The sequence below is a fragment of the Colius striatus genome, chromosome Z (assembly GCF_028858725.1).
Source record: "Colius striatus isolate bColStr4 chromosome Z, bColStr4.1.hap1, whole genome shotgun sequence".
NCBI classification, from domain to species: Eukaryota; Metazoa; Chordata; class Aves; order Coliiformes; family Coliidae; genus Colius; species Colius striatus.
In genome coordinates, this window is record NC_084790.1 from 2,172,730 (window position 1) to 2,195,196 (window position 22,467).

The 22,467-nt window shown below is 53.4% G+C and overlaps 2 protein-coding genes across 5 annotated transcripts in view; one reads left to right on the plus strand and one right to left on the minus strand.

The window, feature by feature from the left end:
- The window catches only part of LOC133628703 (ATP-dependent RNA helicase DDX42), a 21,386-nt gene extending 7,946 nt beyond the window's left edge, over positions 1-13,440 (plus strand). For 3 of the 4 annotated variants that reach the window (XM_062017260.1, XM_062017261.1, XM_062017262.1), the window contains exons 9-19: positions 145-321; positions 1,750-1,878; positions 3,750-3,849; positions 4,475-4,522; positions 4,996-5,093; positions 6,867-7,143; positions 7,667-7,893; positions 9,047-9,157; positions 10,499-10,600; positions 11,558-12,272; positions 12,491-13,440. In XM_062017260.1, the coding sequence (XP_061873244.1) occupies positions 145-321; positions 1,750-1,878; positions 3,750-3,849; positions 4,475-4,522; positions 4,996-5,093; positions 6,867-7,143; positions 7,667-7,893; positions 9,047-9,157; positions 10,499-10,600; positions 11,558-12,241 (1,953 nt within the window). In that variant the 3' untranslated portion in view covers positions 12,242-12,272; positions 12,491-13,440. The remainder of the gene's footprint in view (positions 1-144; positions 322-1,749; positions 1,879-3,749; positions 3,850-4,474; positions 4,523-4,995; positions 5,094-6,866; positions 7,144-7,666; positions 7,894-9,046; positions 9,158-10,498; positions 10,601-11,557; positions 12,273-12,490) is intronic. The other variant, XR_009820800.1, reaches the window with a different exon arrangement.
- Positions 13,441-15,192: 1,752 nt separating this feature from the next.
- LOC104562694 (parathyroid hormone/parathyroid hormone-related peptide receptor) lies at positions 15,193-20,111 on the minus strand. Its single transcript, XM_062017533.1, has 13 exons — positions 20,034-20,111; positions 19,398-19,503; positions 19,012-19,122; positions 18,790-18,914; positions 18,524-18,618; positions 18,031-18,208; positions 17,461-17,614; positions 17,201-17,261; positions 17,017-17,083; positions 16,637-16,735; positions 16,270-16,407; positions 16,144-16,185; positions 15,193-15,507 (listed from the first exon to the last, which is right to left on the minus strand). The coding sequence occupies exons 1-13, from the start codon at positions 20,109-20,111 to the stop codon at positions 15,193-15,195; spliced, it is 1,569 nt and encodes a 522-aa protein (XP_061873517.1).
- Positions 20,112-22,467: the final 2,356 nt, after the last annotated feature.

Here is a 22,467-nt window from a genome sequence, read left to right on the forward strand (position 1 = left end):
TGCTTTTAGTGTTCTTCCATGTGGACAAGATGTGTTTGTGTACATGTAAATATGCACTTGGGATGTTGCAGCTGAGTTCAGACACTGATTTCATACAGGACACTAACAGTCATAACGTGGTAGTTGTTTCTTCCTTGTTTTTAGGGTGTTCCAGTTGCATTAAGTGGCAGAGACATGATTGGGATAGCTAAAACTGGAAGTGGAAAAACAGCAGCCTTCATCTGGCCCATGCTGATTCACATCATGGATCAAAAAGAGCTTGAACCAGGGGATGGTCCCATTGCAGTGATTGTCTGTCCCACCAGAGAGCTTTGCCAACAGGTAAGATGTACATTAAACACATCCATACCATACAGTGTTCTTACAGACAACAAAATGCTGGGCAGATACTCTCAGGGAGCCTCAGTGTCAACTTAGAGTGCCTGCAATACACACTCACAATTCTCTCCTACACTTCACTTTAGTGAGGGATTGGGACAAAGCTGAAATGATCCATTTTTACACAGTGCTGCCACATTGTTTTTAAGCATTTGAGGAAACTTTGGATGCATTGCCACAAACTGGATGTGTAAAAGGTTCAGTTAGGGTTGGATTCTTAAAGATGTTTCTCAGATGATTAGAACATTATCCACAAGTATTGAAGTTCTTCAGCCCTGAGGATTTCTGATATCATTTCATTCAATTAATTAGCTGCAAAGTTGGTTTCAGGAGCTGTGTTTCCTCAGGAGTTGGTGCTGGGACTGGTGGTGGTCAATCTATTCATTAATGACCTTGCTGAGGGAGCAGAGGCACTGGCAGCAAGTTTGCTGATGATACTGAACTGGGGGCAGTGGCTGCCACCCCAGAGGCTGTGCTGCCATTCAGCCAGCCCTGCACAGGCTGCAGGCTTGGGCAGAGAGACATCGAATGACATTCAGCAAGGGCAAGTGCAGAGTCTGGCATCTGGGAAAGAACAAGCCCATGTAGCAGCACAGGCTGGGGAATGAAGTGTTAGAGAGCAGGGCAGGGGAAAGGGAGCTGGGGGTGCTGCTGGGCAGCAGCATGAGCAGGAGCCAGCAACGTGGCCTCGTGACCAAGAAGGCCAATGGCAGCCTGGGCTGGATGAGAAGGGCTGTGGGCAGGAGGTGCAGAGAGCTTCTGCTCCCCCTCTGCTCTGCCCTCCTGAGCCTGCAGCTGGAAGATGGTGGCCAGTGCTGGGCCCCTCAGTTGCAGAAGGACAGGGAGCTGCTGGAGAGAGTTGAGTGCAGGGCCACAGAGATGCTGAAGGGAGTGGAGCATCTGCCTTGTGCTGAAAGGCTGAGGGAGCTGGGGCTCTGCAGCTGGGAGAAGAGGAGCCTGAGGGGTGAGCTCATTCATGTTCCAAATGCATCAAGGCTGGGTGTGAGGAGGCTGGAGCCAGGCTGTGCTCAGGGATGGCCAATGGCAGGACAAGGGGCAATGGGGACAAGCTGCAACAGAAGAGGTTCCAAAGCAACACAAGGCAGAGTTTGTTCCCTGTTGAGGTGAGGGAGCACTGGCAGGGGCTGCCCAGATGGGCTGTGGAGGCTCCTTGTCTGGAGCCATCCCAAACCCAGCTGGATGAGTCCCTGTGTGCCCTGCTCTAGGTGGTGCTGCTCTGGCAGGGGGTTGCACTGGATGAGCTTTCAGTGTGCCTTCCAACCCTTGTGATTCTGTGATATCTGAAACTTAGAGAGTCTCAGTCTGATGTGTCTGATGTGACCTGGGATGTGCTTTGTTTCAAACTCTCAGATCCATTCGGAATGTAAACGCTTTGGGAAGGCCTATAACCTGCGCTCTGTAGCTGTCTATGGAGGAGGAAGCATGTGGGAGCAAGCCAAAGCCCTGCAGGAGGGGGCAGAGATAGTCGTCTGCACACCAGTAAGTACATTTATGCACATAGCACAATTTTTTTATGAGGCTTAACTGAAGTGAAGGCAGATTTTTTAGTATCTGACGATACAGAATTGGTTCTTTAATTGCTGAAACCTGATTTCTTCACACGGGGTCAGATGTTGAGAGCAAATATGGTGGGATTGTTCTTCTCCCCTAAGAAATTGAAATAGATCAGGTATGAACTCCAATTGAAGACAGAGTAGCAAGTGACAAGGGGGTCATTAGGAGCAGTCAGTATGGTTTTACCAAAGGGAAAGTCATGTTTGCCCAACCTGACAGCCTTTTCTGAAGATGTAACCAGGTGCATGGATGGTCGTAGTGCACTGGATGTGGTTTGTCTGGATTTCAGTAAAGCATTTCACACCCTCTGCTACAGCATCCTCACAGCAAAAATGAGAGACTGTGGGCTGGATTGTCAGGGAGTGAGGTGGGTTGTGAACTGGTTGAAGGGAAGAAGGCAGAGAGTTCTGATCAATGGGGCAGCGTCTGGTTGGAGGCCTGTGTCCAGTGGAGTCCCTCAGGGCTTGCTGCTGGACAGTACCAGTTACTGGTCAATCTATTCATTAATGACTTTGCTGAGGGAGCAGAGGCATTGGCAGCAAGTTTGCTGATAATACTGAACTGGGGGCAGTGGCTGACACCCCAGAGGCTGTGCTGCCATTCAACCAGCCCTGCACAGGCTGCAGGCTTGGGCAGAGAGACATCCAATGACATTCAGCAAGGGCAAGTGCAGAGTCTGGCATCTGGGAAAGAACAAGCCCATGTAGCAGCACAGGCTGGGGAATGAAGTGTTAGAGAGCAGGGCAGGGGAAAGGGAGCTGGGGGTGCTGGTGGGCAGCAGCATGAGCAGGAGCCAGCAACGTGGCCTCGTGGCCAAGAAGGCCAATGGCAGCCTGGGCTGGATGAGAAGGGCTGTGGGCAGGAGGTGCAGAGAGCTTCTGCTCCCCCTCTGCTCTGCCCTGCTGAGCCTGCAGCTGGAAGATTGTGGCCAGTGCTGGGCCCCTCAGTTGCAGAAGGACAGGGAGCTGCTGGAGAGAGTTGAGTGCAGGGCCACAGAGATGCTGAAGGGAGTGGAGCATCTCCCTTGTGCTGAAAGGCTGAGGGAGCTGGGGCTCTGCAGCTGGGAGAAGAGGAGCCTGAGGGGTGAGCTCATTCATGTTCCAAATGCATCAAGGGTGGGTGTGAGGAGGCTGGAGCCAGGCTGTGCTCAGGGATGGCCAGTGACAGCACAAGGGGCAATGGGGACAAGCTGCAACAGAAGAGGTTCCAAAGCAACACAAGGCAGGATTTGTTCCCTGCTGAGGTGAGGGAGCACTGGCAGGGGCTGCCCAGATGGGCTGTGGAGGCTCCTTCTCTGGAGCCATTCCAAAGCCATCTGGATGAGTTCCTGTGTGCCCTGCTCCAGGTGGTGCTGCTCTGGCAGGGGCGTTGCACTGGATGAGCTTTCCAGGTCCCTTCCAACCTTTGAGATTCTGTGACTCGGTGAATCTGTGTCAGCTTTTGATGGCTGAGCCTTAAATTCATGTAGAAAGTTCCCCAAATACATAGTACCATCTTCCTGAAGCAGCACAGAGCCTGTGCCAGTGGTACTGAAGGGTTGGATCATTGAATGAGGATGGGTGTTGATGCTGAAGCAGTGATTTAAACGAGCCCCACTGTCCAACTGGCAAAAAACTAGGTGCAAACTTGGGGAAAACTGAGCATCTAGTGGGTGGAGAATGTTTGATTGTGGCTATTTCTTGGGGTATTAGGTAAGAATATCAAGTATGAAGAACTCACTTGCCGAAAGTAGTGGCATTAAGTTGCCAGTTCTCATTTAAAATGTCAGTGTCTAAATGGATCCTTTCTTTACCTAGGGTCGTTTGATCGATCACGTGAAGAAGAAAGCTACAAACCTTCAGAGAGTCACTTACTTAGTGTTTGATGAAGCTGACAGAATGTTTGACATGGGTTTTGGTATGTCATGAGCAAATCTCACTCTTCTGGTATCCAGTTCCCAGCTTAGTAGGACTGCTCATAACCCCTTTAACTTCCTATAGTTGAAAAGGACATCAAGCCAATACTTGATAGCCAAAAATCCTATTGAAAGGTCTAATATCTGTTACTAAAAAAGAGATCAGCCAAGTCCTGTTGATGTTGGGAAGTCCAGAAAACCCGATTTTTTTAGTCTTAGAGTTGTTGAACTGGGGAAACCACTTCTGTGCTTTGATTCTGTGTTTACAAACTAATGGTGCTGAAAGCACTGTGTGCTTGGAAGAGGGTTGGTCATTCAAGAGTCATGGGAGACAAGATTTGAGTACTATAGTAGCACAAAGGCAAGGAGGCACTGTAGATATCTAGGTTGTGCACAGATTCTGCTGGGATTTGTTTTGCTTAAGGAACTTCCACAGGTTTCTTTGTAGAGCAAAAGAAGGTTTGTTGTGCAGCAAAGAGCACTTGGAAGTCAGTACGGTTTAATAGCAAGGGAGAGGCAGTTGTTCACTTGATGGTTAGTTGTTTACATAAAGGAATCAAGTTGTATTTGAAGTTCTTTTACTAAATAATGAGCATAAAATCTTGATGAGGACATTTTCCTTTCCAGAATATCAGGTCAGATCAATTGCAAGCCACGTACGTCCCGACAGACAAAGTAAGTCCAAGCTTGTTTCCAACTAAGCTGGGAGTCAAAGGGGGTTGGCTCTGGGGCAGGTTACTAATTCAAGAGAGACTGGATTTCCTCTTTTTGACAGAGCCACTCAGTAAGACCTTCCCAAAAGCCCACTAGTGGTATTGTCCATGGGAGAGAGCACTTGTGAAGTGTGGGGCATCCAGCCCTTGTGTTCATCCCATCAGAGCAGTGCCACCTATTAGCAACATCTTCCTTTCAGGTGGTTTGAAATGTGTTTCCAGTTTGAGACCTACTAGTGTGATTGATTCTTTTCATTGGAGCCAGTAAAACAGACTGTGGCTTCACTTCACTGACACCTGACACACTTCTCCACTTCCCTGCTTCATAAAACCCAAGAAGAAAGGGATTGCTTTCCCCCCCCAAGCAGTTCACATTGTGTTTTTCCCTTAGGCCCCTTGTTCAGTACCACAGTTCACATTGTGTTTCTCTTGTAGCCCTCTTGTTCAGTGCCACTTTCCGTAAGAAGATCGAGAAATTGGCCCGAGATATTCTCATCGACCCGATTCGAGTCGTGCAGGGAGACATTGGAGAGGTAATTCCACTTCACTTCAAACCCAGTCACAAAAATCAACCTTTCTGGGGTCTGAAATTGAAGTTAAACTCCAGTAGTTGTCATTTAGACTTAAAAAGGAATACTTTCTACTTCACCCAAAGCAGTTAACGTTGTAGGTTTGTTCTTTGAGCTTTATTTATTCCAGCCATGAGGGAGAAACAAGTGCAGTGGTGGCTGATTTCTTTTTATTAGGCTGAATCAATCCCCCTTTGTTTTGACTCAGAACTAGAAAATCATCACAGCTTTTGCAATGAAGGATTTGAAACTTGGGCTGGACGTGGGAATGTTGATTCTAGACTTGACAGTAGCAGCTGAACTAAGGATTTGGTTAGTAAGTCAGGGGAGTGAGCAGATTACACTTGCTGTGAAGGAGCTTTGCTTATCCTATGTGGAAACTGGTGAGAAGTTCCACACAGTGCCTTTGGAACATCCTCCTTTTCATCAGTTCTCTGCATTTTCATTGTTCTTTTCAATCAGGAGTGGGAAGTGTCCCCCTCATAACCATTAAAATCAACAGCTACCTGAAGGTCTTTCCCTCTGGGATACTCTTTTTCTTAAGTTTCACTTTAAAGCAACAGCTTTCCCAGCTGAAATCACAGCTAGTCTCCGATCTAAATGATCTATGAGAGCCATCACCCTTGAAGTAATTAATACTGCAGTGTGTGAAAGCAAAATACTTTTCTGCACTGTCAGCAGTGAGACAAGAGCTTCAATTCCTGCTTTTATTCTGCCCGCTTGTGTGTATGGGCCATCCTGTCCTTTCCATCCTTGGCTATGTTGAGTTTGTTATCACCCAGCAGTGCCAGGTCTGTCTCCTGGAGCTGCTCTCCAGCAGGTCACCCCCAGCCTGTGCTGCTGCAGGGGCTTGTTCCTCCCCAGCTGCAGGATTCTGCCCTTGTTGAACCTCAGCAGGTTCCTCTTGGCTTGAGAGTTAGGCACAGAGGAACCTGCTGAGGTTCAGCAAGGGCAAGGGCGGAGTCCTGCAGCTGGGGAGGAACAAGCCCCTGCAGCAGCCCAGGCTGGGGGTGAGCTGCTGGAGAGCAGCTCCAGGAGACAGATCTGGCACTGCTGGGGGAGAATCAACTGCCCATGAGCAGCAACGTGGCCTGGTGGGCAAGAAGCCAATGGCAGCCTGGGGGCATCCAGCAGAGTGTGGATCCAGCAGCAGGGCCAGGGAGCTTCTGCTCCCCTTTGCTCTGCTCTGCCACGTGTGCTGAGGCCTCATCTGGAGTCCTGGGGCCAGTTGTGGGCTCCCCAGCTGCAGAGGGACAGGGAAGTGCTGCAGAGAGGCCAGCACAGGGCCAGCAAGATGCTCAGGGCACTGGAGCATGTTCCTGCTGAGGAAAGGCTGTGGGCCCTGGGGCTGCTCAGGCTGGACAAGAGGAGACTGAGGGGGGAGCTCATCCATAGTGACCAAGATCTCACTGGTGGGTGTCAGGAGGATGGGGCAGCACTTTTTCAATAGTGTCTGGCAACAGGACAAGGGGTGATGGGATGAAGCTGGAACACAAACAGTTCCAGTGAAATACAAGGAGAAACTGTTTGAGTGTTGGGGTGAGGGAGCCCTGGCCCAGGCTGCCCAGGGAGGGTGTGGAGGCTCCTTCCTTGGAGCTCTTCAAGCCCCACCTGGACACATTCCTGTGCTCCCTGATCTAGGTGGGAGCTGCTTCTGCAGGGGGGTTGCACTGGATGAGCTCTGAAGCTCCCTTCCAGCCCCCACCATTCTGTGATTATCTCATTTCTCTCCTTCAGGCAAACGAAGATGTTACTCAGATCGTGGAGATCTTCCCCTCTGGCCCCAGCAAGTGGAACTGGTTGACCCGACGCCTGGTGGAATTCACTTCTTCTGGCAGCGTTCTCCTCTTCGTCACCAAGAAGGCAAACGCAGAGGAGTTGGCCAACAACCTCAAACAGGAAGATCATAACCTGGGCTTGCTTCATGGTGACATGGACCAGAGCGAGAGGAATAAAGTCATCTCAGAGTTTAAGAAAAAGGGGATCCCCATATTAGTAGCTACCGATGTTGCAGGTATGGGATGTGCTAAGGAGCAGCACGCAGCGGATGACGAGGTTGGGTGTAAAATCCTCCCTGCCAGGTTTCATTCAGAAGCACACAAGTGTTAGCAAGGGATTTCATTTTTGAACTGACAGCCTGATAAGATACTTTTCACCATCCACAAAGCAAAGAAACTGGTTCTTCCAGTAGTTGCTAATCAGCCAATACATGAAGCACGCTGATACGAAGGGGAGATGGACACACTCAAAGCCTTCTCTTGAACTGCTTTTTGTACCCAGATGTTAACAGCTGATCTTTAGTGTCCTCTTTCCTCGGGAGAACAGGCATTTAAAGAGATCTCTTCCATCTCCTGTCCTGGGAACTTGGGGATTGGTGTAACTCGTACTACTGCAGGAGATATTGCTACGCTTTGGAGTTTTCTCCACCAAAGGGCATCAGCTGGGGTGGAAATTCCTCTTGTGTGCTGGCACGAATGGGATTGGTTGGAGTTAATTTGGGATAATCACAGTTAGCACTGTGTTGCTCTCTGTTCCAGCTCGTGGGTTGGATATTCCTTCCATTAAGACCGTCATCAATTACGACGTGGCTCGGGACATCGATACTCACACCCATCGAATCGGTCGCACGGGCAGAGCTGGAGAGAAGGGAGTTGCCTACACTCTACTGACTCCCAAAGACAGTAACTTTGCTGGTGATCTTGTCAGAAATTTGGAAGGTGCTAATCAACATGTTTCCAAAGAGCTGTTGGATCTAGCAATGCAGGTATGAACAAACAACCCTTGAGCAGAGGGAGGCTCCTTCCGTGATCAAGAGCTCGGCAGCTCCTTTGTGACTCCATCATGTGATAGCAATGACCCTTGCTTTTTAAGTTGGCTTTCTAGTGGTTTTTCATGACCTTTGAAAGAATCCATGAAGACATGAAGGTTTTGGAGTGCAGTGTGTAATCTATTTTGGGAGAGGAGCTGTATGCTGGTTGGTGCCAGCAGAGCACTCCAACTCCTGTATCTCATTACAACCACATAGTTCTGATGCACATTTCTGGCAGGCATCTGGGAAATGGAGCTTAGTTGAAAGCTAAACTAGAAAATTAATTACAGGGGCTTTCACTCTGTGAAGTGGTTGCTGCTTGATCATTACCTCTTGCTTGACAGTGCTGCATGGGAGGTTTGCTATCTATAGGTGTGACAGCTGAAGCAATTGTGCTTGTACCCCTGTACCCATCAGCTCTTGGAAGTGTTTTTTGTCTTCTGCTGCTTGTGTAGGTGCAAGAGAACAAAGGCTTTTTAAATTCAGAGATGGATTAGCATGCTTGTGGCTTGCCAAAGCAGCTTGGACACTAGCTGCTAGAAGTAAATGTCGTTTCTGGGGTACAGAGGCAGCGTTTTCAGAAGGAGCAGAGTGTGGGGCAGAGCTCCACAGGCTGCTTTCAGACTGTAGAAGCTGGGTGGTTTGGCTTACTGGCTGCTTGAGATTTCAAGAAACTTCTAGGTGCACACAACCATGATTGAAAAAACCTGGGAAGGGGAGATCTACCTTTCCCTGGCCACTGCTCGTGGCAGGAAGTTTTGCTGGCAGAACCTCGTTTCTACTTAGCTGGCCATGAGCTAAAAATCAGTAAAACCCAAGTATGGGTAAGCACAGAGCCCCAAGTGAATACCATTGGGAACTGCCCTTTTTCCTGGCTTTATTGCAATGCAAACCCCCAAAACTTTAACAAGGGGAAAAGCTCAGCTCATCAAATCAGTTTCAGACCCATCTGCAGCTTAGTTTCAAACTGCTGTAGCCCAAACCAGGGTGGGAATGGGAACAAGGTTTGATATGCTTAAAAATCCCATTTTTTCTGAACCTCATGACTTGCATTTCTAAAGCTGCTCCTTCCCTGTTGTTGAGAAATGTTTGTCTTCCTTTTGTACAGAATCCTTGGTTCAGGAAATCACGTTTCAAAGGAGGAAAAGGCAAGAAGCTGAATATTGGTGGTGGTGGCTTAGGGTACCGTGAGCGGCCTGGCCTGGGATCAGAAAATACTGTAAGTTGATGTGGTGGTTTAGTCCTGGCTGGGTGTCAGATGCCCACCAAGTCATTTTATCACTCCCCTTCCTGAACTGGACAGGAGGAGAGAAATAGACTCAGAGGTTTGTGTGTTGAGGTAAGGACAGAGATCACTCAGCAATTAGTGTCAGGGGCAAAACAGACTCAACTTCGGGAGAAAAGGTTTGATTTATTAATGAACCATCAGAGCAGGGAGATGACAAATAAAACCAAATCTTAAAACACTTCCCACACCCCTCCCTCTGCCCAGGACTCTCCTTCCCTCCTCCCCATGGCATGGAGGATGGGAGTTGGGGTGAGTTCACCACAGATGGACTTTGCTGCTGCTGCTTCTCAGGGGGAGGCCTCCTCACACTTGCCACTGCTGCACTGTGGGGTCCCTCCCACGGGAGACAGTCCCTCACCAACTGCTCCAGCGTGGCTCCTTCCCACGGGCTGCAGCTCCTCACCAACTGCTGCAGCCTGGGGCCTGCCACGGGGCAGCTCCTCACACCCTGCCCCAGCGTGGGTCATGCACGGGGAGAACAGTCCTTCAGGGACAGACTCACAGGGTCCCAAGTCCTGACAGCAAACCAGCTCTGGCCTGGGCTCCTCTCTGCCCACAGACACCCAGGTGCTGCCAGGAGCTGGCTCCAGGGTGAGCTTCCCACGCAGTCCCAGCCTCCTTCAGGCACCCACCCGCTGTGGCGTGGGCTCCTCCACGGGCTGCCAGTGGGTCTGTGCTCCCTGGGGCCTCCCTGGGCTGCAGGGGCACAGCTGCCTCACCGTGGGCTGCACCACAGGGCACAAGGGTCTAAGCTCCCTCCTCCTCCTCCTCCTCCACTGACCTTGGTGTCTGCAGAGATGTTCTCACACTCTCACTCCCTGGTGCTGCTGCAGTTCAGCAACTGCCCGGCAACTTCTTCTCCAACACATTAATCACAGAGGTGTTACCTCAGTCACTACCTGGCCAGGCCTGGGGCAGCCGTGGGTCCAGCTTAGCCCTGGCATCAGCCCTGGCAGCCGCAGGGGAAGCTTCTGGCAGCTCTTTGTTTAAAGAAGCCCCCCCCTGTAGCTCCCCCTGCTACCAAAACCTGACCCAGGCAAAACCCCCCCGTTGAGATGCCCAAGAAGTTATCTGCAGATTCTTGACTACTCGCTAGTCCTAGTGCTGGAGGATGGCCTCTGCTTTCAAAGGTTTATGGAGCTCTGAACCTTTCAGAGTTTTGTCTTGATTGTCTTGCTTTGGCTTCTGCTGTGAGGAGCTGGGGAATGGGGTTGAACTTGAGAGGGGCTGTGTTGGATAAATCACTCCAGGTGGCTTTATCTTTCTACACAGGACCGTGGAAACAACAACAGTGTGATGAGTAACTACGAGGCCTACAAACCGTCCAGTGGGGCAATGGGAGACAGGCTGACAGCAATGAAAGCAGCTTTCCAGGTTGGTTTGATCCCTGCTGCTCCAACTTCTCACTTCACAACAAAAGCCATAACAGAGAGGGGGGGAAAAAGCCACCACTGCTATTCAGTCTTTTGCTTTTCCTTCCCTTAACATGTTGATGTCAGGGCTGGTGAGTTTGGGTGTTGTGGGTGTTTCTTAGCTACTTAAAAGCACTTAACATGAACATGCAGGTTGGGTTGAATGTGTTTTTGCTCAAAGTTAATTTGCCAGACTTAGTTTCCTGCTGCCTCTTTGCTCTTTTTCCTTTCTGGATTCTTCTCCTGGGCTTGATCCTGTTTGGGTTGTTTAACAGCAATTGTGTAACTGCAATCAAAGGAAACAGGAAGCAGAGAAACTCTTTCTCTTTGGTGTAAAAATTAACCCCACAGTAGAGGTGTTCCCTTGTTTGTGAGCACCAAGGTGCTGAGGGGACTGGAATGTCTCTCTCAGAGGGAAAGGCTGTGGGACCTGGGGCTGTTCAGCCTGGAAAAGGTTGAGTGGGGATCTCAGGAGGATGGGGGGGGACACTTTGTTCTGTGGTGGCCAGAGACAGGACAAGGGGTGATGGATAAAAGCTGGAACAGTCTGGAACACGAGGAGAAAGTCCTTTGGTGCTGAGGTGAGGGAGCCCTGGCCCAGGCTGCCCAGGGAGGGTGTGGAGGCTCCTTCGCAGGAGGTTTCCAACCCCACCTGGACACGTTCCTGTGCCCCCTGAGCGAGGGGAACCTGCTGTAGCAGGAGTTTGGGCTGGAGCAGCTCTGCAGGGAGCAGAGCTTGGGCTGGAGCAGCTCCCCAAGCCCCAGCATCCTGTGATCCTGTGAAGGCTTGACTATTTCCAACAACTCTTTCACCTAAGGGCTTCCCACTCCTCCACACAGACCCGTGTTACCCGTCCTGTGGTGCAATACAGAGCCAAACACCCTCTCTTTGGTTTTCCTTTCTCTCTCTTTCCAACAGTCCCAGTATAAAAGCCATTTTGTTGCTGCAAGCTTAAATAATCAAAAGACTGGTAGCTCTGCTGCTGGTGCCAGTGGCTGGACAAGTGCTGGGAGCTTAAACTCTGTCCCCACGAGTTCGGCTCAGCAAAACGCCTCCGTTCCCGACGGCCCCGTCTCCAAGGGAGTCCCTGGTTTCACCAGCACTGGGACATTGAGCAGTGTCCCCACCTTCCCCAGCGTGGGAGGACAGGCTTTCAACACCACCAGCAGCAGCACCAACAGTCGGGAAAGCAGCGGGGTTGGTGGTGGAGGGGTTGTCAGAGAACGCTACCCCGAGACCCGGAACAGTCGGCACAACGAGATGCCGCGGCGGGGAGAAGCCGGTGGAGGTGGCCGCTACAACGACCTGCAGCGCCACGGGGAAGGAGGAGGAGGAGGAGGTGGTGGTCGCCATAGTGACGCTGCTTATCGCCACGGAGAGAGCCGGCACGGCGACAGCCATCGCCATGGCGACAGCCGGCACTTCCCCGATGTGGGCGGAGGGAACCGCAACAGCGACGGCGAGAGCAGGAGCAGCAGCGAAGGGAGGAGCAACGAGAACAGGAACGGGGAGAACAGGAAGGACGCCAACAGCCGAGACAAGACAGATGGCTTTGCTGTCCCAGAGCCCCCGAAGCGGAAGAAGAGCCGGTGGGACAGTTAAGAGCTGGCGTTTCCCAGCCTGGGATCTGCAGGTAGAGGTGTCTTTTGGCAGAGGATTGCTTGGGGGAGGGGGGGAGGGCTTTGGTAACTGGGGGAGGAGAAGGAAACCCTGACAGACCATCTGCAGACAGACTCAGTCTAACAGTGTGTACACACAACGCTTAGTAAAGAGAAATCATTTTGATAAAGCTCCCTGGGTTCTGCTTTTAAACATTCAGTGCTCAAGTGACTCTCTGCTGGATTTCAACAGATCTCCTTGACAAGACAGAAGCTGGTGTGACATCCCTGGAATGTTAAGAAACTTGGCTGTGACAGTATAGTCTTTTCTTAAGCAGCACTCAACATTTAAGGACCAGCCCATGTAGAGATGCTCCTGTTAAAACACTGATCTTAGGAACAGTTTGTTCAGTTTGGTGAGTTCTTCCCCAATCTCTTCCACATACTCACTCAATCCCTGAACCATTTGACCCCCAGGTTCCCCTTCATATCCCTTCCCCCAGCCAAGAATGGATCAGTTGGCGTTGGGTTTTGTTTCCTTTTGAGCTGTTGAAGGGATCCTTTCCCAGCCCAGCTAATAGGAGAGACCCCCCCCATCCAGCCTTGTTTTGTCAGTACATCAATCCCACTCCCTAGGCTTTGGGGGGAGGTTTCTTTTCTTTCAAAGAAGCTTTTCTTTCCTTAGCACCTCCATTCTGGTGGAAGCTGTGCCTATGAACCCTCTGTTATGAGAGGCTCCAGTGCTTTCTCCAAATTCATAACAAAAAGGGAAAAGAGATGTAGATCCAGCCCAACCAAAGCCAACTCTTGTCTTTGTGAAGGAAGAGGCTTTGTTCAGCAATTCAGGGACCTGCTGCTCAGAAACCTTTAGGGAGAAGCTGAGAAGCTTCTTGGAGTGGAACAGCCCAAGTGTTGGACACGTGGAGTTAAAACTGTCGAGTCTTGCCTGACCCATTTTCAACCCATCATCTGTGTCACCCCCTTTTTTTTTAACTTCTTGGGGTTTGGGGCTTTTTTTGACACCACGAAGGCGAAGGAAAGAACTGTTGAAACGTGGCAGCACCCACCTCTGTCTTTGTTTCTGCTGAGAAGAAGGATCAGTAACTGTCAGAGGGGGTTTTTGTGACATTGTGATGTTTTCTTTCTCAGCTGTGCATTTACTTTCTGCTTGCTCTAGTAAATGTTTTATTACTGGGACAAAAATCTCTGGCATGTCCTTTTTGTTCTCCACTTTCTGCCTTTTTCTGGCATCTGGGTGGAGATTTGACCCATTGGAGACTGAACTGTTGCACTTCCTTTCACCCCAAGTCATGGATTGTGGTTGATAAGAGACTTCCTTGGGGGTTTTTCTTTCCCCTCAGTGTCTTTCACCCCAAACTGTGTTACAAATGTTGCATTAGCTTCAAAGCTCCTTGGGAGGAAAAGGTGTTCCTCCAAGTGAGGAGAATCCAGCCCAGGATACATCACCCCAGCTCGTGGCTTGAGTGGGAATGCCAACTCTGGAGCCTTGTGATGTGATTTGCACCTGTGCTGGTTTTGATTTAACACACCAAGATGGTTGTTTGAGCCCCTTTCACTCTCTCTGTTCTCTTCCAGAAACCTCCTTGTGCAGCTTTGAGCTCTGTGTATTCACTACTAGGCCAAGTATCTCCCAGGGCAGAGGTTGTCAGAGCTTCAGAAGCTGTTCCATTCCACTTTATCACTTTGCACCATTAAAGGTTTAAGTTTCAAACCGAAATAAAGGGGGAAAACTGCTCTGCTCCCTCCCTGGAGCTCATCTCACTGCAGCTGGGAACTGGCCTCCTCTGGGCCACAGACTTGGCTTCCTCCTCCTCCTTCTTAACCCCCTCTGCTTCTCCACAGGATGCTTGAAATTCCTCACCCCTCTCAGCTCCCAGCAGCCTCTTGAAGCTTGAAGGAGTAAATATTGAGCACTTGCAGAGCTCTAAAGGTCAGCTCACAGGTCTTTGGTAGATGCCTCAGTGGGCTGCCTCCATCTCTTGCACAGCAACCCTCCTGACAGCAAAGCTCTCCCTGGGGCAGAGGGTGGGCTGCCTCCTCCTCAAGTGCCCTGAGTTAATCAAGGACAGGAACTTTGAGTCCTGCTCCTGCCCTTCAGCCTCTTGTCCCCAGAGTGAAGCAGGCTGGAGCTGAGGCAGAACTTCTTCCCTGAGAGGGTTGTCAGCCCCTGTCCCAGGGAGGCTGGGGAGTCTCCAGCCCTGGAGAGATTGAAAGGACACATCAGTGTGGTGCTGAGGGCCAGGGCTTGGTGATGGCCTTGGCAGCTGCAGTCCCTCATGGGAATTCTCCCCTCCCCTGTGCTCTTGAGTTGTCAGGGCTGGGCACTGCCAGCTCCTTGGGAATGCCTTTGCTCCTTTCCCCCCTTTCCTTTTCTCCCCTTCCTTCCCCTTCCCCCTTTCTCCCCTTTCCCCTCCTCCCCTGTCCCCAGGCAGTGATTTGCACCCCACTGCCCTCCAGTGCTGTGCCTACTCCTGATGCAGTACAAGGATGGAACCAAAACATACAGATGATCCCTTTATTCACTTTGTAACCCCCTTTCCAACCTCAGGAACAGCTCTGTGGGCTCTGCCAGCCCCACAGCCTGGTGCTGAAGGGGGAGGAGCTGGAGGCTTTGTATACTCTGGAGCTGAGATCGCCCTCCAGAGTGCTGAGGGGAGACTGAGCACAGGGGAGGGGTGTCTGGGGGTGATGATTCAAGGCTTTGCACGCACAGACACTTCAACTCAACCACTTGCATGGGGAGGGAAGTGAGGGTTTGAGCTTGGCTGAGGAGGTGGGAGGAGGGAGAGCAAGCGGGCCCTTTGCCCCTCCAGGCTGGGAGGGAAGGGGGGAGCTGCTTTGTTCCAGCTGCTCCCCCTGCCCCAGCCCTTCCAGGCACAAAGCCCAGAGCATGAGGCTCAGCATCTTCCCAGGCACGGTGGGGCAACACCCCGCTCACAGCGTGGTCTCCAGCTCCTGGGTGAGGTCGGGGTGAGGCTGGCTCAGGGCTGCTAAACCCACCGTGGCCACCCCGCAGCCTTTGTGCCTCCTCTCCTGCACGGCCGCGGGGAGGCTGGAGGGGCCGGGCGGGGGCAGCCCCCGCTGCTGGCAGCCCCCTCGCCCTGCCAGGCTGCCGCCGAGGCTGCTGCTGGGCTGGAGGCTGGTGCCCTGCGAGGTGCAGCTCCCCGCCCCGCTGCTGCCGCGGGCTTTCTGCTTCAGGTCCAGCGCCAGGCTCCTCCGGAAACGGGCTTTCCTGATCTCTGCCTGCACCTGCGGGACAGAGACACCGGAACACCTCTTTCTCCTGTTTCACCTCCCTTCTCCCTTTTCATTCTTCCCCCTTTTCCCTTTTCCTCCTCCTCTCTCCTCCTTCTTTCTCCCCCTTCTCCTTCTTCCTCCCCTTTCTCCTTCTTCTCCTTTCTCCTCCTCCCTTCCCCTCCCTTCTCCTTTCTCCTCCCTTCTCCTTTCTCCTCCCTTCTCCCCCTTTGTTCTCCTTTCTCCTCCTTCTCCCTTCTCCTTTCTCCTCCCTTCTCCCCCTTTGTTCTCCTTTCTCCTCCTTCTCCCTTCTCCTTTCTCCTCCCTTCTCCCCCTTTGTTCTCCTTTCTCCTCCTTCTCCCTTCTCCTTTCTCCTCCCTCTCCCCCTTCTCCCTCCTCCTTTTCCCTTCTCCTTCTCCTTCTCCTTCTCATCTCCCCTCTCCCTTCTTCCCCCTTTCCCCCTTCTCCCTTTCTCCTGGCTTTTGCCCTTCCCTCTTCCCTTCCCTGTGCTTTTCCCTCCTAATGCCTTGACTTTGCCTTTCCTCAGAGGGATGTCTCCAAGCCTTTTTTCCCCTCCTGTATCTCAGCCTGGGGGCTGCAGGGTTAACTCCCTCCCAACCCTCCAGAAGCTGCAACACATCTCTAACTTACCTCCCCATTGCAAAAGCAGTAGATAAAAGCCACAAAGAAACCCTGCCAAGAGAGACAGGTGGAGCTTAATCCCTGAGCCAGGCCTGGCTGGTTTGGAGCAGACAGGCAGCCCTAAGCCTGACTTACCTGAGAGGAGTTGAAGAGCATCTCATAATGCATCTGGATCTGCCACAGCACCCCAGAGACATCAGTGTAGGGCATGGCCATGAACACCACGTAATGCACCCCAAAAAGGGGCATCAGCACCAGTGTGGACTTGAGCAGCTTCCTGAGAGGAGAGAGCTGTGAGCTGCTGGGCCCTGGCAGCCCCCTTGCAGCAGGACAAGGCAGCAGGATGGGGCTCAGACTCCTGTTCCTGCTCTTCTGGCTCCATGTGCCATCATTGTGCCACCCTCCCTGGTTCCTGCAGCCACTGCCACCCCTGTGCTGCCGTCTCCCAGCTCTCTGGGGAGCTGTGCCAGGGCTGCTGGGCTGGGTTTGCTGCTGCCAGCACTCGCCTGTACTGCTGCCTGGGGTCCAGCTTCCCTGTGGTTGTCTCCCAGAGCTTGGAGGCCAACACCCTCACGATGTTGAGGAAGAGGAAGAAGTTCACCTGCCAACACACACACTGCTCACCAGGCTTTTGGTGCCTGGAGAGACCTCAGGGTTACACCAGAAGCTTCCTGAGGTGAGGACAAGCAGCTGCAGGCAGGGATGTGGGGGTGATGCTGTGGGCAGAGCGGGGAGGGACCAGTGTCCCCACATCCCTCTGCATCACAGGGGCCCTCCCTGCTTGCTGGGGTGCCTGAGGGTCTGACCCCACTGCAAACAGCTCTGGGGCTCAGTTGATCCCTTTTTCCCCTCCAGTGGGAGATTGAACCACAGGATTCTTACCACGATGGAGGCCAAGATGGGCACTTGATAAATCCACTTCATGTTCCCTGCACTGAGGTCCCAGCACCTGAGAAAGCAGCAAAGAACCACCTTGGAGAATCCTGAACATCCTGGGAAGGAAATTTGCCATCTTCCAGCTCCCTCTCAAGCAGCATTTCACTGGCAGAGGGTGGAACCTACGTACTGTGTATCAGCCAGAGAAGCCCTGACGCTGGCCCAGATGGACACAAACACAGCAGGGAGACCTGAAAAGGCAGAAGCACAGCGAGGAGCTTGGGTGAAGCATCACATCATCAACCCAAAGCAGTTCCTGGCAGTTGGGCTGCATCCCCTCACCTTTATCTGGGCACTTGGTGCCACTCAGCCATGGCTGGTGCCACAGCTCCCAGCTGGTCTCAGTGGCCACAGCGTTGGGTTGGAGGTCTAGGGGGGGTCTGTGCTTACCCCAGCCAATGATGATGAGGACCCACAGGTAGTTCTTGTTGGAGAGGAAGGCCATGAAGATCAGGCTGTGCAGGTAGAGACCTTCCACCAGGATCCAGTAGTGGTTGGTGGCCAGGAAATAGAGGAAGAGAGTCACCACCACCTTGCAGCCAACCTGTGGGTGTAGGGTCAGCAAGGTGCCTGCACCAGGCTGTCCCCTGAAAGCAAACCCTGGTGGCTTTGGCAGCCAAACTCAGGCTGTGTCCCAAGAGTGACTCATGTTCCTCATCTTGCAGGGAGCTACAGCACCCCTGGGGTGTTCCAGCATCTGCTGAGGACAGCTGCTCCAGCTCTTTCCCACAGGAGAGGGATTTCCCCTTGAGCTCAGCCCAGCTCTGTGGCACCAGCATGGGGAGGAGTGGAGCAGAGTTGTCTGTGGTTCTCCATCCCCTCTGAAGAAGGATGAAGCTCCTATATCTACATCCCAACCACAAGCCTCACTGGGGAGGGTCCCAAGCACAACCCCTTACACCAAGGCCCCCAAATCCCCTTCCCCCTTGCTCCTGGCTCCATTCTCAGCGCCCCACTTGCCAAGTGGCTCCGTTGACTTTGAGAGGGACTCATTCCTGCTTTGAAGTCTTCCTCCCTCATCTTGCTTGTCTCACTGCCTGAGTAGAGCACCATGTCCTTGAGGAAGATGCTGAGAGCCCGGCAGATGAAGGAGGTGAAGAGGTGGACGTGGATGTAGTTGCGTGTGCAGTGCAGGCGCCTGTGGAGAAGGGGGTGAGGCATGAGCCCAGCTCCCAGAGAGCTCCTAACACTGGGGCTCAGGCAAGGGGAAGGTGGTCCCAGGGAAGGTGGAGCTCAGGGTGTCAGCCCTGCCACGGGTACAGAAGGCAGATTTAGGGGTAAGGGAGGTGGCAATGGCAGCAGGGGCAGGGTGGAGCTGGTTGTGCCCAAGTGGTTTGGGCTCTGGGGAATCAGTCTGATGTTTGTGCTGAGCTTTGGGCATGGTTTCTGCTCACTCTCAGGGGATGGGATGGTTCTCCCTGATGTGGGGATGGGGCTTTGGGCTTCTCCTTACTTGAAATAGGAAAGGATGCAGACAGCAACGATGAGGGAGGCCAGGGAGATGGAGTAGCCAACGGTGTACATCAGGTGCAGGCGGTCAAACACCTCCTGGAAGAGAAGGGCTGAGCTCCACCAGCCCTCCCCAGCCCAGTGCCCTCAGGGTGAGAGCACAAAGCAAGGGAGGGTTTGTTTGGGGAGGGGGAAGGGAAGGAAGAGCTCCCTACTCCCACTGGTGCCCATCCCCACCCCTTTTCCCTTTCCTTGGCCAGGACAGGTCACCTTCTGGCGGCTGCGGCTCTCGGAGGAGAAGAGCAGAGCACATTCAGTGTAGTTGGCCCAGGTCTTGTTGGTGCTGAGAGCCATGGCCCAGGTCCCCTCAGCACTGCAGTACCTGTAGGCATGACCTGGGAGCAGCAGCAGGCACTGTGACAGCAGAAGGACCCCCAGGGACAGGCTTGTCACTGGACTGAGGGCTCTCCCTGCCCAGGTACCAGCACTTACCTTGGTGGTTGAAGTCGTAGATGTAGTCGGGGCAGGGGACTGACACCTCCTGGCTGGGGAAGCCCTTGGGCCAGCAGATAATCCCATCCCACTCTGGAAGGCAGCTGGTGTCTGGCCAAAGAGCAAAGACACACCTCACAGGTGCAAATAGGGCACAGCATAGCTCTGGCTTCCCCAGGCCATCACCCCTGGCTCCCAACATCATCACCCCTGGCTTCCCCACGCCATCAGCCCTGGCTTCCCCACACCATCACCCCTGTCTCTGGCTAATCAGGGTGAGGATCTAGTTAGCACCTAATTGTGCCCAGAGCCTCACAAAGCCTCAGGAGCCTCATCATGTGCCCACCTACACTCCCCATGACCCACACACACAGAGGGGTCTCTACCTTTGATCTTCTCCAGCTGGGCTTTGATATCTCTCTGACATTTCTCCTTGGCTTCCACCAAGAGGTAGATCTGCTCTTCTTTGGTGAGAACATCATCAGGGTCAACCTGCCAAGACAAAACCGAGGTGGGAGCCTGGGGCAGAGGGAAGGAATGAGGGTCCTTGGGAGTTGTGAGAGGCAGAGGGCAGAGTGGGGGGTCCTGGGGGGTCTGTGAGGGGCAGAGAGTAGAAGTGGGGTCTTGAGGGGGCTGGTGGGGGTAGAAGGCACAGTCAGGGGACTGTTAAGAGCAGGGTTGGGGGTCCTGTGAGGGGCAGGAAGAGGGATCCAGGGGGTCTGTGAGGGGCAGAGGGCAGATTAGGGGTCCTGGGGTCTGTGAGGGGCAGAGGGCAGATTAGGGGTCCTGGGGGCTGTGAGGGGGAGGAATAGGCGTCCTGGAGGTCTGTGAGGGGCAGAGGGCAGAGTGGGGGTCCTGAGGGGGCTGGAGGAGGAAGGAGTAGGGGTCCTGGGGGGACTGTGAGGGGCAGGGAGGGAGAGGCTCTGCCCTCCTGGGTGACTCCTGCTCTGGACCACGTGCAGGTGGCACAAGTGCCAGGCAGGAGAAGGGCAGCAGAGGAGCCCAGGGCACCACACACTTACCAAAGCCCAGCCAGAGCTCAGGAGACAGCAGCAGAGGAGAATCAGCCTGGTACCTGCCCCGGGGATGGATCCTTCCATGGTGGCACTCAGCTGGGCACCTCAGGGCCAGCGAGCTGGACAATTCCAAGCCTTTTCCTGGGCAGCTGAGGGGCTGCCAGTCCGAGGCCAGGCAGGGCTGGAGAGGGCAGGACAGAGCATCTTCTGGGAGCAACCTTCCTGCTGCTTGTCCCCTCTGATGGAGGGGGGCACAGCCTGTCCCACTCTGGCAGCACCCCAGGGATGTGCTCAGAGCTTCAGCAAGCTGAGGGGCTTCTTCTCCCACCACCTTCCCTTCTATTCATCTCTCCTGCTTTAAGCCCTTTGCTGGAGCCTGTGCAAACAGTTCCCAGTTGGGCTGGGGCTGCAGAGCTTTATTGGCTTAGCCCTAGGTGCTAAAATCCTCTTCATTCAAGGCAGATTCCTCTTGTCTCTTCAGAAACTTCTCTCACTGCCTGCTGCCTCATTTTTCAGCTGTCACAGGATCCCCACGCAGCCCCCACCCTGCTCAGTCCCCTCCAGCTTCTGACTGGGCTCAAGGAACTGAGGGAGGATGAGGAAAATCCCAGGGAGGTGGCTGGAGGGAGGGAGGCAGAGGGTGCAGAGGGTTCAAGCATCACCTCATCACCTCCAAGCGATGCTCCTGAGCTGGGATGGCTTTCAGACTGATGCCAGTTTAACCCTTTTCCTTCTCTCAGGCTTGAGGAATGTTCAGGGGAGATGTGCTGGGATGGATCCCAGTTCCCATTGGGACGAGCATCCTGCTGCCTTTTTGGGGGGAGCTTTGCAAAGCCTTTGGTGGAGCAGGGCTGAGCACTGCAGGCAGGGTGAAGGGACAGTCCTGGGCAGCAGGCAGTTGCCAAACTGTCCCACGTAGGGCCTGGAGGTCCTTGGGCATCAGGTCAGAGCTGGTGGCACTGTCCCTTGTCACCTGCATCCCCTTTGGACAGCCCAGGGCCGTCCCCTGCCTTTTGGGACCATCCTCAGCTCATTCCCACCACCAACCCCTCGTGTGCCCACACCCCCCCCAGCAGCTTGAGCATCCCTCAAGGGAAACAACTGTTCCCTGTTCCCAGTCCCAGCAGATAGCTGTCAGTGGGATGAAGCTGAAACTGAAAAGCCCGAGCTGGGGAAGAACCAGCTGCCAGCCCCGGGGCAGCAATTGCCACTTCCCAACCCAGGCTGCTGTGCTCAGCTCCTGCAGGGCATCAACCGGCTGAGAGCAAAGCAAACCCCAACCACAGCGGCTTCCCTCGGGTGAAATCCGGCTGAGAAAGGAGCCTCTGGGTTGTTTCCCCTGCCACAGCAAGCAGCTGTAAAACGAGGAGGGATTTGAGGGGAGGGCATCCTGGGCAGCTCTTTAGCCACCACCCCCGGGATGGCCACATGGGGCAGGAGGAGGAGGAGGGACGAGGAGGGGCAGGAGGGTTTAACCGCAGGGTTCCTGTTGTCCGAGGCTCTTTTGGATGGTTCTTTCCGAGGGAGAAGCAGCCTGGGAGGGAGGAGGGAGTGAAGGGGAGGTTATTTGGTAGGGTGTGTGGATTGGTGCTGCCTTGAGGGGGAGGCAGCAGCCCTCAAGGGCAATTTGACTCCCCGCTGCAGGTGAAATGTGACCCAGGCTCCGAGTTTGCAGGCAGCAAAGAACTTCGGGTTGGTTGAAGTTGGGGGAGGTTTTTTGGGGTCTCTTTTGCTAAACGACTTGTTAGATTATAGAGAGATTTGGAAAGCAATCACTGCAAATGACACCCAGCCAGCCCCCTCAGCTCCCCACATCCACGTCAGCAATCAGGAGATGATGGCAGGCAGCAGTTTGTGGCTGCTCCCTCCTCCTGAAAGACCCCTGTGACCCAGCTGGGGACTTGGCAAGGAAGGTGGTTTTGGCAAGGAAGAGGTTGGGGAAGGGGGGGGCTTCGAGGTGGTGACCCCCCAGGATTGGTGACTTACTGGCTCATGTGGAGTTCGAGTCGCTGCCACCCAACATCAGCTGAACCATCCTCACTCAAGCACCTGAAAACACCAAGAGACCTGGATTTGCCCTGTCTCTGCAGAACCCAGAACTCAGAGACATCCAGGTATCATGGACACAGACAGGAATAGCATGGCTCAGCCAGCACAGCTCATAGATCCCACACCACAGCATCTCACAGGATCCTGTTCCACCCAGAGCTTGTCACCACCCATCCCTGCAGCCCAGCTGAAGCACGAGCTGAGCAGAGAAACGAGCCTGAGCAGCATCTCCACAGCAGAGAAGACACTCTCACCACCTAAGTCACTGTCTGTCCACTCATTTCAGCAGCTCTTGGACCCTGCTGCAAACCAGGGATGGGTTTTCCTCCTCCTGGGCTCTGTTGTGGGCTGGCTGTATTTCAGCTGGTGGTTTGGGATGGCTCAGTGTAAC

Coding starts and splice junctions, on each gene's coding strand:
- LOC104562694 (XM_062017533.1), bottom strand. CDS start 20,111: ATGGAAGGATCCATCCCCGGGGCAGGTACCAGGCTGATTCTCCTCTGC. Junction 18,619..18,789: donor AGAGCCGCAGCCGCCAGAAG/GTGACCTGTCCT, acceptor CTTCTCTTCCAG/GAGGTGTTTGACCGCCTGCA. Junction 16,736..17,016: donor CCATCTTGGCCTCCATCGTG/GTAAGAATCCTG, acceptor GTGTGTTGGCAG/GTGAACTTCTTCCTCTTCCT.